This window comes from Lampetra fluviatilis, chromosome 67 (genome assembly GCF_964198595.1).
Source record: "Lampetra fluviatilis chromosome 67, kcLamFluv1.1, whole genome shotgun sequence".
Classification (NCBI taxonomy): Eukaryota; Metazoa; Chordata; class Hyperoartia; order Petromyzontiformes; family Petromyzontidae; genus Lampetra; species Lampetra fluviatilis.
The window spans coordinates 6388367-6403242 of record NC_136341.1 but is presented as its reverse complement, the minus strand read 5'-3'; the positions used below and the strand labels follow the sequence as shown (position 1 = coordinate 6403242).

The following is a 14876-nucleotide window of genomic DNA, read 5'->3' as shown; positions in this document are numbered from 1 at the left end:
TGCCAGGCTAGGTGCAGGAGCTGGTCACGGGACAGACCCAGCAGGTGCCATGGGTTGGCCGATTGAGATGACCGGTAGATGCACCACCAGCTGTACCCCTACTGTGCCAGGCTAGGTGCAGGAGGAGGTCACGGGACAGACCTAGCAGGTGCCATGGGTTGGCTGAGATGACTGGTAGATGCCCCACCAGCTGTACCCCCCTACTGTGCCAGGCTAGGTGCAGGAGGAGGTCACGGGACAGACCTAGCAGGTGCCACGGGTCGGCCGAGATGACCAGCCGAAGCTGTCACCTGTGCCAACCAAGACACGCACTGACCCCCCCCCCCTCCACCTTCTCCACCGTTCGTTCCGCACCCCCCAACCCCCAACACACTCCATCCTCCCCGTCCCCCCCGCTCACCCGGTCTTGGCGAAGTTGCTCCAGTAGGTCATGATGACGGCGCTCAGCATCACGTCGTTCTTGGAGAAGTTGCAGGGGAAGAGCTCCGTGGGGCCCACCATGGGCACGCCGAACACGTACGGGATCTCGTCGCCGTGCGCCGCGTCGGCCCACGCGGGCTTCATCTCGCTCTGGCAGTGGTGGTAGAAGGCGTAGACGTAGGTGGGCGAGCCGTACTGAGCGTGCAGGTCGGCCGTGGCGACGGCGGGCGCGACCCACTGGTGGTCCGTGAAGAGGGCCAGCAGCGTCTTGCGGCGCGTCTCGGCGTTGTCGCGGTCCGCCCAGTCGGTGTACATGAACTTGATGGTCTCTCGGAGCTCGTCCTTGCTCTGCTCGGCCCGTGACCGGGTCGGGTTTGGGGGCGGTGGCGGTGGTTGGTTGGTGGGTTGGCGGCGGGGGATGTGATGGGTGGAAGGAAGGTGGCGGTGGTGGTGGTGGTGGATGCGATGAAGGTGGTGGTTGGTGGTGGTTGTGATGGATGGACGGTGGTGGTTGATGCGATTGTTGTGATGGATGGATGAAGGTGGTGGTGGTTGTGATGGATAGATGGATGAAGGTGGTGGTGGTGGATGGATGGATGAAGGTGGTGGTGGTGTTGGTGGTGGTTGTGATGGACGGATGAAGGTGGTGGTGGCGGTGGGTGTGATGTATGGATGGATGGTGGTGGTGGGCGTGATGGACGGATGAAGGTGGTGGTTAGTGGTGGATGGATGAGGGTGGTGGTTGGTGGTGGTGGTGGTGGTGGTTGTGATGGATGGATGGACGGTGGTGGTTGGTGGTGGTGGTGGTGGTTGGCGGGTTGGCGGCGGGGGATGTGATGGGTGGATGGAAAGGTGGCGGTGGTTGTGGTGGATGTGATGAAGGTGGTGGTGTATGGATGGAGGTGGTGTATGGATGGATGAAGGTGGTGGTGGTGTTGGTGGTGGTTGTGATGAACGGATGAAGGTGGTGGTGGGTGTGATGGATGGATGAAGGTGGTGGTTGTGATGGATGGATGGACGGTGGTGGTTGATGGCGGTTGTTGTGATGGATGGATGAAGGTGGTGGTGGTTGTGATAGATGGATGAGGGTGGTGGTGGTTGTGATGGATGGATGAAGGTGGTGGTGGTGGTTGTGATGGATGAGGGTGGTGGTGGTGGTTGTGATGGATGAAGGTGGTGGTGGTGGTGGTGGTGGTTGTGATGGATGGATGAAGGTGGTGGTGGTTGTGATGGATGGATGAAGGTGGTGGTGGTGGTTGTGATGGATGAGGGTGGTGGTGGTTGTGATGGATGAAGGTGGTGGTGGTGGTGGTTGTGATGGATGGATGAAGGTGGTGGTGGTTGTGATGGATGGATGAAGGTGGTGGTGGATGGACAGATGAAGGTGGTGGTGGTGGGTGTGATGGGTGGATGTATGAGGGTGGTGGTTGATGGTGGTTGTGATGGACGGATGAGGGTGTTGGTGGGTGGTGGTGAATGGATGAAGGTGGTGGCAGTGGTGGATGTGATGTAGGGATGAAAGGAGGTGGTGTAGTGGTGGTGGTTGTGATGGATGGACCGAGGTGGTGGTGGATGGAGGTGGTGGTGAAGGTGGTTGTTGTGATGGATGGGTGGACGGTGATGGTTGTTGTGGTGGTGGATGAACGGTAGTGGTGGTGGTTATTGCGGTGGATGGATGTAGGTGGTGTTGGTGGCGGTAGTGGTGTGGTGGATGGAAGAATGAATGGGTGTGATGATGGTGGCAGTGGTGGTGGTGGTGGTGGATGGAGGTGATGGTGGTGGTTGTGACGGATGGTTTGACCGAGGTGATGGTGGTTGTGACGGATGGTGGTGAATGGATGGACAGACGTGGTTAGTGGCTGTCGTGGTGGTGATCGAGTTTCGTGGCGATGGGGGAGGTGGTAGGAGGAAGGAAGAAAGGGCAGAGGGAGATAGAGAGACACTCATGTAGATACACAGAGGTGCAGCTGGTGGTCACCATCTTGCCGGCTGTCTTTGGCGAGTCAACCCATGGCACCCACGGGGTCTGTCCCGTGGTGTAGGCGATGCGTGTGTGTTGCAGGCGATGTGTGCGTGTGGGGTGCAGGCTACATGTGTACGGTACAGGCTACGTGTGTGAGCAGGCCGTGTTGGTGTGAGTGGGTGAGAGGAGGAAGGGGAGAAGGAGGAGGAGGGAGGGGAGGGAGGAGGAGGGAGGGGAGGGAGGGATGAGGTAGCAGAGGAGGGAGTAGATCAGGGATGGGAGGAGGGAGGGGGAGGGAGGGGAGGGAGGGGAGGGAGGGGAGGGGAGGGAGGGGAGGGAGGGGAGGGGAGGGAGGTGCCTTCGCCGCAATGGTGCTGGTAGCGCAGCAGCAGGGGATCTGGTGATGGGTATTTTGAGGGTTATTTGTTTTCTTATTGGTGTCTATGAACACAGTAACACACAATGGGACTAATGTTACACGCGAAACTCGCGTTAAATATTTGATTAAAAGAAAAATAAACAAACGACATGATGAACGAAGTAAAGTGCCGAAAGACTGAGCATCTTTCTCGTCTGATCGTTTTAAAAAAAAAGGAGAGAGGAGGAGGGAGCGGGGGAGGGAGGGAGCGGGGGAGGGAGGGAGCGGGGGAGGGAGGGAGCGGGGGAGGGAGGGAGCGGGGGAGGGAGGGAGCGGGGGAGGGAGGGAGCGGGGGAGGAGGGAGCGGGGGAGGGAGGGAGCGGGGGAGGGAGGGAGCGGGGGAGGGAGGGAGCGGGGGAGGGAGGGAGCGGGGGAGGGAGGGAGCGGGGGAGGGAGGGAGCGGGGGAGGGAGGGAGCGGGGGAGGGAGGGAGCGGGGGAGGGAGGGAGCGGGGGAGGGAGGGAGCGGGGGAGGGAGGGAGCGGGGGAGGGAGGGAGCGGGGGAGGAGGAAGGGGAGAAGGAGGAGGAGGGAGGGGAGGGAGGGGAGGGAGGGAGGAGGTAGCAGAGGAGGTAGCAGAGGAGGTAGCAGAGGAGGGAGTAGATGAGGGAGGGGAGAAGAAGAGGCAGGAGGGAGAAGGAGGAAGAGCAGTAAGCAGCAGGAGGAGGAGTAGGCGGACGGGAGGGGGGAGGATCAATGAATGTGCGAGCGACGCGCCTTGGGGTAGCCGTAGAGGTTGTCCACGAAGTTGGAGACGGCGAAATCGAAGTCGCTCGCGGTCACGCCGTCCTCGCCGTCCACCATGCTCTCCACGAACTTGAAGCCCTCGCCCTGCGTGACGCCCATCATCACATCGTAGTTGAGAAACTCGCCCTGTTCCATGAGGATCTGCGGGTCGTCGGGGATGACGTCGCCGTCGATGACGGGACCGAAGGCGATGTGGTAGCGAGCCGGCTGCACGTCTTGCTCCACGAGCTCGCGCGCCGGTCGCGATCGCAGGCACTCCACCATGTCCTGGTGGGGGGGGGGGGGTGGTGGTAGTGGTGGTAGTGTTGGTGGGTGGGGGGTGGTGGTGGTGGTGGTGGTAGTGTTGGTGGGTGGGGGGTGGTGGTGGTGGTTGTGGTAGTGGTGGTGGATGGGTCGGTGGTGGTGGTGGTGGTAGTGGTGGTAGTGTTGGTGGGTGGGGGGTGGTAGTGTTGGTGGTAGTGGTGGTGGTAGTGGTGGTAGTGTTGGTGGGTGGGGGGTGGTAGTGGTGGTAGTGGTGGTGGTAGTGGTGGTGGTGGATGGGTCGGTGGGGGGTGGTGATAGTGGTGGTAGTGGGTGTGGGGTGGTGGTAGTGGTGGTGGGTGGTGGTGGGTGGGGGGGTGAGAGGGTAGGGAGTGAGGGTGAGGGAGGTGTCGCAACCCTCCACCCACCTCTCCCCACCTCCCCACCCACCTCTCCCCACCCCCCCCACCTCTCCCCACCCCCCCACCCACCTCTCCCCACCCATCTGCCTGCCCACCCCACCCTGCCCGCCCACCCCACCCTGCCCACCCACCCCACCCTGCCTACCCACCCCACCCTACTCACCCTGCCCACCCTACCCACCCTACCCACCCTGCCCTGCCTGCCTGCCCACCCTACCCACCCTGCCCACCCTACCCACCCTGCCCACCCTACCCACCCTACCCACCCTGCCCACCCTGCCCTGCCTGCCCACCCCACCCTGCCCACCCATCCTCCCTGCATCCCCCCCCCCAGCGCGCTCAACCTAACCCCCCCTCCCCCCGCCACCACCCAGCCCAGCCCAGACCAGCCAATCTCTCCGTGCGCCCCGCCGACCCCCCCTCACCTGCGTGTCGGTGTGCGTGCCACAGCCCACGCGCTCGACCTAGCCCCCTCCCTCCCTCCCCTCACCACTACCCAACCCAGCCCAGCCCAGCCGATATCTCTCCGTGCGCCCCCCTCACCTGCGTGTCGGTGTGCGTGCCACAGCCCACGCGCGAGGCCAACGCGCTCGCGTACAGCCGCGGGTCGTAGTTGATTGCCCAGCTGGAGAGGGCTGTGCCACTCTGGGTGATGGCCCTCTGGAAGAGACCTGCAGGCGGTGGTGGCGGTGGCGTCGGTGGTGGCGTCGGTGGTTGTGGTGGTGGTGGGAGGGGGAACGGTGGTGGACGATAAGGACTGCAGACTCAGTTCATCACCCCACCCCCCCCATCTTTCCCCACCGACCCAATCCACCATCACAGCCCTCCGGCACCCCGGCGCAGTGAGGGCATGGGTTCGTGTCCGTGGGTACGGGTTGAATCAGCCGCTAGCCCCCATCATCCCGTACCTGTCAACCCCTTAGCAGTGGTCCCGTACCTTGTTACGGAACCAAATTTAGACACGTATTGGTCAGTCGCCGTGGTGACCCGTTATATGTCTCAACGTTCATCCTACAACGTCGCATCACGAGGGAGAGACACAAACAAATGGGCATCTTTGCCCGCATCGAAAGGGCTGTTACGCCGTATGGACCTGAAAACTCAGGTACAAGAATACGGGGTGAGCCGTATGGGTTGACAGGTACGTCATCATCATCATCACCATCATCATCATCACTGCGATCCATGCTGAGTGATCCGAAATTGATTATTTTTTCATTCGTTCTTTTGGAATCTTTTTGTTTTTGCGTGTCGTGGAAATGCCAAACGCCTCCGCCACCCAACGCGAATGCCACGCGCGGTCTCTGTGTGAAGCGTCAATGTGTGTCCTCAACCCGCGCCCCTAGTGGAAGAAAAAAAGCTTCATAGCTCATCGGATTCCTCCAGTGGAGGTACTGATTCTGATGCTAAACATCTGGCCGTGAGATTTGCTTCTCTCGCTCACCGGGTGAGTGACGGGGTGAGTGGGGTGAGTGATGGAGCTCCTCCTCCGGCTAGCGAGGAGTCTGCGTTGGCTGGGTCACGTAGCCCACATGCCCGGCCACCGCGTGCCCAAGTAGTTTCTCTTTGGCCCATATAGAGGGGGGCTAAACGGGCATGACACGGGCTGGAGATGGGTGAGTGGGTGGCACGGGCTAGAGAAGAGATGGAGCTGATGGGTGAGTGGGTGGGTGAGTGGGTGACACGGGCTAGAGAAGAGATGGAGCTGATGGGTGAGTGGGTGGGTGAGTGGGTGACACGGGCTAGAGAAGAGATGGAGCTGATGGGTGAGCTGGTGGGTGAGTGGGTGGCACGGGTTAGTGAATAGATGGAGCTGATGGGTGAGTGGGTGGGTTGGTGGGTGAGCGGGTGGGTTGGCAGGTGAGAGGGGGGGTTGGCGGGTGGGTTGGTGGGTGAGCGGATGGGTTGACGGGTGAGTGGGTGAGTTGGCGGGTGAGCGGGTGAGTTGGTGTGTTGGCGGGTGAGCAGGTGAGTGAGTGGGTTGGTGAGTGAGCGGGTGGGTTGGTGGGTGAGCGGGTGAGTTGGTGGGTGAGCGGGTGGGTTGGTGGGTGAGTTAGCGGGTTGGTGGGTGAGCGAGTGGGTTGGTGGGTGGGTGAGCGGGTGGGTTGGTGGGTGAGCGGGTGGGTGAGCGGGTGGGTGAGCGGGTGGGTGAGCAGGTGGGTGAGCGGGTGGGTGAGCGGGTGAGTTGGCGGGTGAGCGTGTGGACGAGAAAGCGATGCCGAGTTCGCCCATGAGAGTCGCCCGTCCGGCTCACCGGGTGACTGAGGAGTCGTTTGCGGTCACAGTCACTTGGTGCACCACGTGACACATTCAGTTTGTTGGGTGGTGGAGGGTTTCGCACAAAACATTCGGGCCAGGTCCACCGTGTGTGGTACCCCCCTAATCCTCCGCGAATCGATCGCCAATTCGTGATCCGTAATGTTTGATGTCTCATTATTACAATCTTTTCAGATCTAGGGTCATTTCGTTGCAAATTGAATGGGGTTGGTGGGTCACGCAGAGATGGGTGAAACCGCCAAAGCCCGCCATGCTGTCAAGAGTTTGCCAATGGACGTCAGTGCAGCAAACGGGGGTCATGAATCCATCTTTGCGGCGGAGATTCGAGGTGTGGCCCCTCCCCCTACCTCATGCCCAGCAGCATATTGAGTATCGCTTCGACGCTTACTTATCGGTTTCAATTCCACGTTCCCATGGCGGGGGCCCAGACCGTCCACAATACGACCAAATGGTGACCTCGTCACGACCTTGTGCTGCTTAGTCGATCTACCCTGATGGTGACCATGATGATGATGGGCTGAGTTCAACCACTGAGCCAGGACACGAACTCATGGCCTGATTGCGACACGCTCCGACACGGCCATCGTGAGCCCACTGAGAGAGAGACACCCAGACCCAGGGCTCGAACCTAGCCTCTCAATGTCTCTGACACAGCCATCGTGAACCCACTGAGAGAGAGACACCCAGACCCAGGGCTCGAACCCAGCCTCTCAGTGTCTCCGACACGGCCATCGTGAACCCACTGAGCGAGAGACACCCAGACCCAGAGCTCCAACCCAGCATCTCAGTGTCTCTGACACGGCCATTATGGATGCCTCTACCCCGATTTGCCAATGGCCGATTGACAGAGAGACAGAGAGACAAAGAAGCAGAGAGATACACAGAGAGGCAGAGAGATACAAAGAGAGAGACAGAGACAAGAGACAGAGAAACCGAGCGAAACAGAGAGACATCATTTCAAATCATTGTTCACGTTTCACAATTCTCGACGACATCGCATTGGGACGACGGCCCGGGACCGGTGTTCATCCCGATCGGCGAGGCGAGCGGCGAGGTGAGCGGCGAGGCGTAGGGAGTGTGAGTTTGGTCTACCAGCGCGCAGTGGCCGTGAGCTGATGAGGTACGTCGGGAGCCGCCATGATGGCTACGGCTGATGTCATCGTCGTCGTCGTCAGCTCCATCATTACGATCATCATCATAACCATCTCTTCTACCAATATCTCTTTCATCATCACCACCTCCATCATCACGATCGTCACCATCATCACAATCATCACTACATCCACCGTCACGATCATTATCATCATCACGATCATCACCACCTCCATTATCATCACGATCATCATCATAACCATCTCTTCTACCACTATCTTTCATCATCACCACCTCCATCATCTCGATCATCATCTCTCTCTGTGAATCTCTAGTTCCACAGACTCGCATGTTCCGAATCAGGCTCCATGTGAGTCTCCATGTCATACTCAGTGCGAATCTATACGTATCAGTGCGAGTCTCTGACTCTCTGTAAATCTCTAGTTTCACAGATGCGCATGTTCCGAATTGGGCTCCGTGTGAGATTGTACATCTCCACGTTAGTCTCCATGTGAGTCGGTATCTTTCTCTATGTGTGAGTCTCTTGTTCCACAGATTTCCACGTTCCAAATCAGGCTCCGTGTGAGACTATACATCTCCCAGTGAGTCTGTGTCTCTCTCTCACTCTGTGTATCAGTCTCTAATGTCACAAACTCTCATGTTCCGAATCGGACTCCTGCCCGAATCCACCCAGGCGCGTGGCGCTGGGCTCAGACGCCTCTCCAAACCTCCCAACGGCGCGCCGTGGTCACATCGACAAACGCCAAAGCCGCGAGAACAACACCGGTCCCGCCGTCGACTCGTCGCTCGCATGTCGCGGGGCGCGGACAGGGGTCGGCAAACCTACCTAGCACGTGGGTAGGCACAACGTTGAACTCCTGTTGCGCCCGTTTACGTGGCCAAACGCGGATAAGCGGAGGTGCGTATGGAGGGGAAGGACGACAAGCTAAACACAGCAAGCAGTTCTAAAGAAATGCGTTTTCAACTGAGATTTAAAACTGCATGTGTGTGTAAGTTGAACTTCTTTCGCGCCATCGTACGTGGCCAACCCGCGGCTAATCGGAAGTGCGGATGGAGGGAAAGGATGACAAGCTAAACACAGCAAGCAGTTGTAAAGAAATGAGTTTTCAATTGAGATTTAAAACTGCATGTGTGTGTAAGTTGAACTTGTTTCGCGCCAGCGTACGTGGCCAACCCGCGGCTAATCGGAGGTGCGGATGGGAAGGACAGGGATAACGAGTAGCAGTTATAAAGAAACGAGTTTGTCGATGGATGACGATTTAGAAAGTGCGGTGGCTACCAAGCGGCTTGCTATAACATTCCTTTGAGAGGCCACGTGATTATCTGAACATTCACTGTAGGGCGGGTGGTCCTCTTGAATAATATCGATGGGGCGTTTTTCTTTCGGATCATTATCTTTGCGTGTCTCATCACCGAATTGTTTCATATTTCCTATGGTTTTTCGGTAGCTGTACAGCTATCGTGCTGTGACGGTTCCACCTGAAGACGGAAGCTTGTGTTGCCTCCGAAACGTCGTGATTTTTATTTAATTTTTTACTTTACTTTGATTAATTTTAATTTTTCACCTACATGGTGCCTTTACCGAAAAAAACCCAAGAATATGAATCCTTGCAGTCACGAAAGCTTCAAATCTAGAATTGTTTAGTTTTTTTCGCACGTTTCTTCTCGCCACGTTATTTTCGAGGGTTTTTGCCGACCCCTGCCCTTGAGCAACATAAACATCTGGACATTACTTCATGGGGGGGGAGGGGGCAGTGTTGGGGGGGGGGGCAGTCGGGGGGGGGGGGGGGTTGGAGGGGGGCAGCATCCGGGTCACAACAAAGAGCCAATCGGTGGCCGCGCCTGTGTCACACAAAGTACAACGCGCACACCCAGGGGGGTGGATTTTCGGGGGCTTTGGGTTTGTTTCCCGGATTCCGTAAATCGTCGAGAGTCCGGCGGATCACACCGAATCCCCGGAGCAGCTGGGCGAACACCGGAGAGAGGCAATCCGTGCGAAGGAGATTCCACCCCCACAACAGCCTCTTCCATGATATGAATGATTGGTGGTTGGGGGGTGAGGTTTGGTTTGGGTGGCGTGGGTGGAGTGGGTGGAGTGGGTGGTCGTGGTGTTAACCGTTGGGGGTTGTTCAACCCGGGGCCTAAACCCCTAACCCTGTAGCAGTGCTCCTGTTCGCAATGTTGACATATTGGTGGTGGTGGTTGTTGTTGTTGTTGGTTTGGCTTTGTCGAATCGGGAGTGAAGTGTAAATGCGTTGCTGTGTCGTATAGCCTCCACCCACCCGACACGACGCATCACTTCCTGCCCCTCCCACTTCCTGCCCCTCCCACTTCCTGTTTCCTTGTGATGGGTGGGGTGGTGGTGGGTGGGGGTCGTGGTCTGAACCGTGGGATGTGTGTGTGCGTGTGTGCTTACATGTGTGTGCGTGTGTGCTTACATGTGTGTGCGTCTGAAGTCGCAACCGGGTACCCGATACCCGTACCCTACCCGATACCCAGCTACCCGTACCCGGCCGGGTACGGGTACCCGTTTGCGACCCTGGTGCGGCCGGGTACGGGTACGGGTAGACCGTGAGTCACTGGTGAGTCACCGTTTGTCACTCATTTCGGGTAGGGTACTGGTAGGGAACGGGTACCCGTACCCAGCTGGGTACGGGTACCCATTTGCGACCCTGGTGCGGCCGGGTACGGGTACGGGTAAGGAATCAAGTTTGCGACCTCTGGTGTGCGTGTGTGTGCGTGTGTGTGCGTGACCTATGGAAACAACATCATCGTCGACCAATCATCGTCGATTGATCATCACACAATCATAGTCGAGCAATCATCGTCGATTGATCGTCATCGATTGATCATCAAGCAATCATAGTTGTCGATTAATCATCCACCAATCATAGTCGTCGATTGATCGTCGTGCAATCATTTTCGACCAATCATCGTCGACCGATCGACGTTGATTGATCATCGAACGATCATAGTCTCGATGGGTGGTCCGTCACGGTCAGACAAACACAAAGGTCCCCCGTGTAGCCTCTAACTGGCGGCTGGGGCAAGTGCTGGCCAGGCAAGAGAGTCGCTGTGCATTTGTGTGATGAGAATTGAGGTGTTGATGATGCAAGGTGGTTGGTGGTGGTGGCGGTGGTGGTGGTAACACCGTAGCACCCCATTGAGATTGCCCCCTCCTATTGCTCCCCCCCCCTACTGCCCTCCATCTTCAATAGCATCGAAGAGAGGGAGGAGGCTCCGAACGTCGTGTTCCACATTGTGTCAGAGGTCGCAACCGGGTACCCGATACCCGTACTCTACCCGATACCCGGCTACCCATACGCGGCCGGGTACGGGTACCCGTTTGCGACCCTGGTGCGGCCGGGTACGGGTACGGGTAGGCCGTGAGTCACTGGTGAGTCACCGTTTGTCACTCATTTCCCAACGTCTTGTCTCTTCTCACAATTCAAGTTCCTAGAATCAACCCACCCGCGCCTGCAACATGGCTTCATCCCAGAGGTCGCAATCGGGTACCCGTACCCTACACGATACCCGGCCGGGTACGGGTAGCCGGGTATCGGGTAGGGTACGGGTACCCGTTTGCGACCCTGGTGCGGCCGGGTACGGGTAAGGAATCAAACCCCGTTTGCGACCTCTGCGTTGTGTCCACGCGGTGTTTGGCGACGTTGCTTTGTGTGACAATAGCAGGCAGTAGCGGCGAACCGACGGACAAACTTCATTGCAGCAACAAACAGACACCCAGTGCATGTTCAATAAGTCTTCAACAAAAGATTGATTAATCGTAATTATCTATCAATCATTATTATTATTAATTTGAATTGTTAATGGGGGTTTTTTTTTTTAGTCGCTTGCTATTTTTTCTTTTCCGTAATTCGTGGAATTTTTTTTTGTGTTTTGGAGGTTGGAGGTTGAGGAGGAAGGAGGGGGGGGGAGCTTTTGGGGGGGAAAGGGGTGGAGAGGGCGGGGGGGGGAGTTCGGAATTAATATTTTGGTTGGCGTAGACTCCGGCTCCAATATTTGTTGAGAGAAGGGAAGGGGGGGGGATGTTGCCAATGGGCCAAAAACACAAAATACAAGAACATGCTAAAGACGTACATATTAGACGAATAGAGATAATTATACTCACCGCTGCTGCTGCTGCCGCTAAGTTATTTTGTTTGGTAAGGGGGTGGTGGTGGTGGTGGGGGGGGGGGGAGGGGGGTGGTTAAAGTTTTTAGGTGAAATAAAAAAAATTTGCTCGGCGGAAAAAAAAAAATGTGAAAAAATATTACCAACAAAATATATAAATTATATATTCCCGAATCCCCCCCCCCCCCGGGTTCCCACCCCCCCCCTCCCCCCACAACCCCCCCCTACCCTTCCCCCACAACCCCCCCCTACCCTCCCCCCACAACCCCCCTTACCCCCCCCCCCTCTACGGACGTAGGAAATTCCGAAGGCTGGAAACCCCCCAAAAAACCCCGCCCCCCCCCCCAACACGACGCCGGCGTTCCCCGCCGCCTGTCGCGACCTCCCGTCCAGCGGCACACGCGACGATCCAAACGTGCGGGGGATATGAGCGATGATCAGCCAAAGAAATCCGATTACTTCCTTGAGGAATGCTCATCCAGCAGTCGATAGATCGTGGTGGTGATGATGACACTGAGTTTCTCACGGGTCACCGGCCTAGGATGTCTCACTCATCCACTCATTCACTCACCCCACTCATTCACTAACTCACCCACTCACTCGTCCACTCAACCACTCGCTCACTCATCCACTCGCTGACCCATGCACTCGCTCACTCATCTGATCAATCACTCATGCACTCACTCACTCATCCACTCAATCATCTACCCACTCACCCACTCACTCACTCATCCACTCAACCACTCGCTCACTCATCCACTCGCTGACCCATGCACTCGCTCACTCATCTGATCAATCACTCATGCACTCACTCACTCATCCACTCACTCAATCATCTACCCACTCACCCACTCACTCACTCATCTACTCACCCACTCGCTCACTCATCCGCTCGCTGACCCATGCACTCGCTCACTTCATTTGATCGCTCACTCATACGCTCGCTCACGCATGCACTCACACGCTCATACATTCAATCATCTACTCACTGATCCATCCACTCATTCATCTACTCACTCATCCACTCACTCCCTCATTCACTCACCCATTCGCTCACTCATCCACTCGCTGACCCATGCACTCGCTTACTCATCTGATCGATCACTCATGCACTCACTCACTCATCCACTCACTCACTCACTCATCCACTCACCCACTCGCTAACTCATCCACTCACTCACTCGCTCACTTCATCCACCCACTCGCTAACTCATCCGCTCGCTGACCCATGCACTCGCTCACTCATCTGATCGCTCACTCATACGCTCGCTCACTCATGCACTCATGCACTCACTTACCCACTCATCCATTCAATCATCTACTCACTCATTCATTCATCCATCCACTCACTCCCTCATCCAGCAATGGATAGACCTTGGTGATGATGATGATGACACTGAGAGACAGAGAGGAACACGTGGATTAGAGAACACTGAGAGACACGAAGAGAGAGGAAAACTCCGCCAGCACTTGCCTTTCCCCAAGCCAGGATGCAATGAGGAGGCTTTTGGCGTCTGGTGGGAACCGGCCGTAAAATAAAAAAACAACCTAAAGCCAAAACGTGGAAAGTCCTGGCAAATCTTCTTGGTTCTTTCGGTAAAGTCGTCACGTAGAAGGGAAATAATAAAAATAAAACATAATAAAATAATTCTCACGACGTTTCGGCCACAACGCAAGCAGCCGTCCTCAGGTGAAGAACAGGTCTGTCGGAAAGACAGCGTCTGAATGAAGGGTTCAGTCTGAATGAAGGGTTCATTCAGACGCTGTCTTTCCGACAGACCTGTTCTTCACCTGAGCACGGCTGCTTGCGTTGTGGCCGAAACGTCGTGAGAATTGTATTATGTTTTATTTTTATTATTTTATTATTTCCCTTCTACGTGACGACTTTACCGAAAGAACCAAGAAGATGAATCCCTGCAGTCACGAAAGCTTTAAATCGAAAGAGAGGGAGATGCCGGCCTTCATGGAGCAGTGGGCGAACGGGGAGCTCTGTGTGGGGCAGATTATGAGCTTCCCGTCGGAGGCCGTGGGACTGCGATGAGGCTGCGTGCAGATGCAGCACTTGTCGTAGTGAAAACATCATAATGACATAGAAAACAGAGGGGACATAGACATGGAATAGGGAGAGAGGGGGTAGAGAGAGATGGGGGGTAAAGAGAAAGAGAGAGGGGGTAGAGAGAGAGGGCTAGAGAGAGAGGGGGTAGAGAGAAAAAAGGGGGGGGGGGGTAGAGAGAGGGGGTAGAGGGAAAGGGGGGGTAGAGAGAGGGGGTAGAGAGAGAGGGGGTAGAGAGAGGGGGTAGAGAGAGGGGGTAGAGAGAGAGGGGGTAGAGAGAGAGGGGGTAGAGAGAGAGGGGGGTAGAGAGAGAGGGGGTAGAGAGAGAGGGGGTAGAGGAGAGAGAGGGGTAGAGAGAGGGGGTAGAGAGAGAGGGGGTAGAGAGAGAGGGGGTAGAGAGAGAGGGGGGGGGGTTTGAGATAGGGGGTAGAGAGAGAGGGGGGTAGAGAGAGAGAGGGGGGGTAGAGAGAAAGGGGGGGGGTAGAGAGAGAGAGAGAGGGGGGGGGGGGTAGAGAGAGAGGGGGGGGGTAGAGAGAGAGGGGGTAGAGAGAGGGGTAGAGAGAGAGGGGGTAGAAGAGAGGGGGTAGAGAGAGAGGGGGGTAGAGAGAGGGGTAGAGAGAGGGGGGGTAAGAGAGAGGGGGTAGAGAGAGAGGGGGGGTTGAGAGAGGGGTAGAGAGAGAGGGGGGTAGAGAGAGGGGGTAGAGAGAGGGGGTAGAGAGAGGAGGGGGTAGAGAGAGGGGGTAGAGAGAGAGGGGGGGGGTTGAGAGAGGGGGTAGAGAGAGGGGGGGTAGAGAGAGAGGGGGTAGAGAGAGAGGGGGTTGAGAGACGGGGGTAGAGAGAGAGAGGAGGGGGGGGTAAAGAGAGGGGGGGTAGAGAGAGGGGGGGGGTAGAGAGGGGGGGTAGAGAGAGAGAAATTGGGGGTTAGAGAGAGGGGGTAGAGAGAGAGTGGGTAGAGGAGAGGGGGGTAGAGAGAGGGGGGGTAGAGAGAGAGGGTGTAGGGGGGTAGAGAGAGAGGGGGTAGAGAGAGAGATGGGGGGTAGAGAGAGAGGGGGGGTGTAGAGAGAGAGGGGGGGGTAGAGAGAGAGGGGGTAGAGA

General features: G+C 57.0%; 1 protein-coding gene across 8 annotated transcripts in view; it reads right to left on the bottom strand.

Annotated features, from left to right (window-relative positions):
- The window catches only part of LOC144952336 (neuroligin-3-like), a 134311-nt gene that overhangs the window by 4142 nt on the left and 115293 nt on the right, over positions 1-14876 (bottom strand). For all 8 annotated transcript variants that reach the window (XM_078882699.1, XM_078882704.1, XM_078882707.1 and 5 more), the window contains 3 exons: positions 4751-4878; positions 3516-3812; positions 401-768 (listed from right to left, as the gene is read on the bottom strand). In XM_078882699.1, the coding sequence (XP_078738825.1) occupies positions 401-768; positions 3516-3812; positions 4751-4878 (793 nt within the window). The remainder of the gene's footprint in view (positions 1-400; positions 769-3515; positions 3813-4750; positions 4879-14876) is intronic.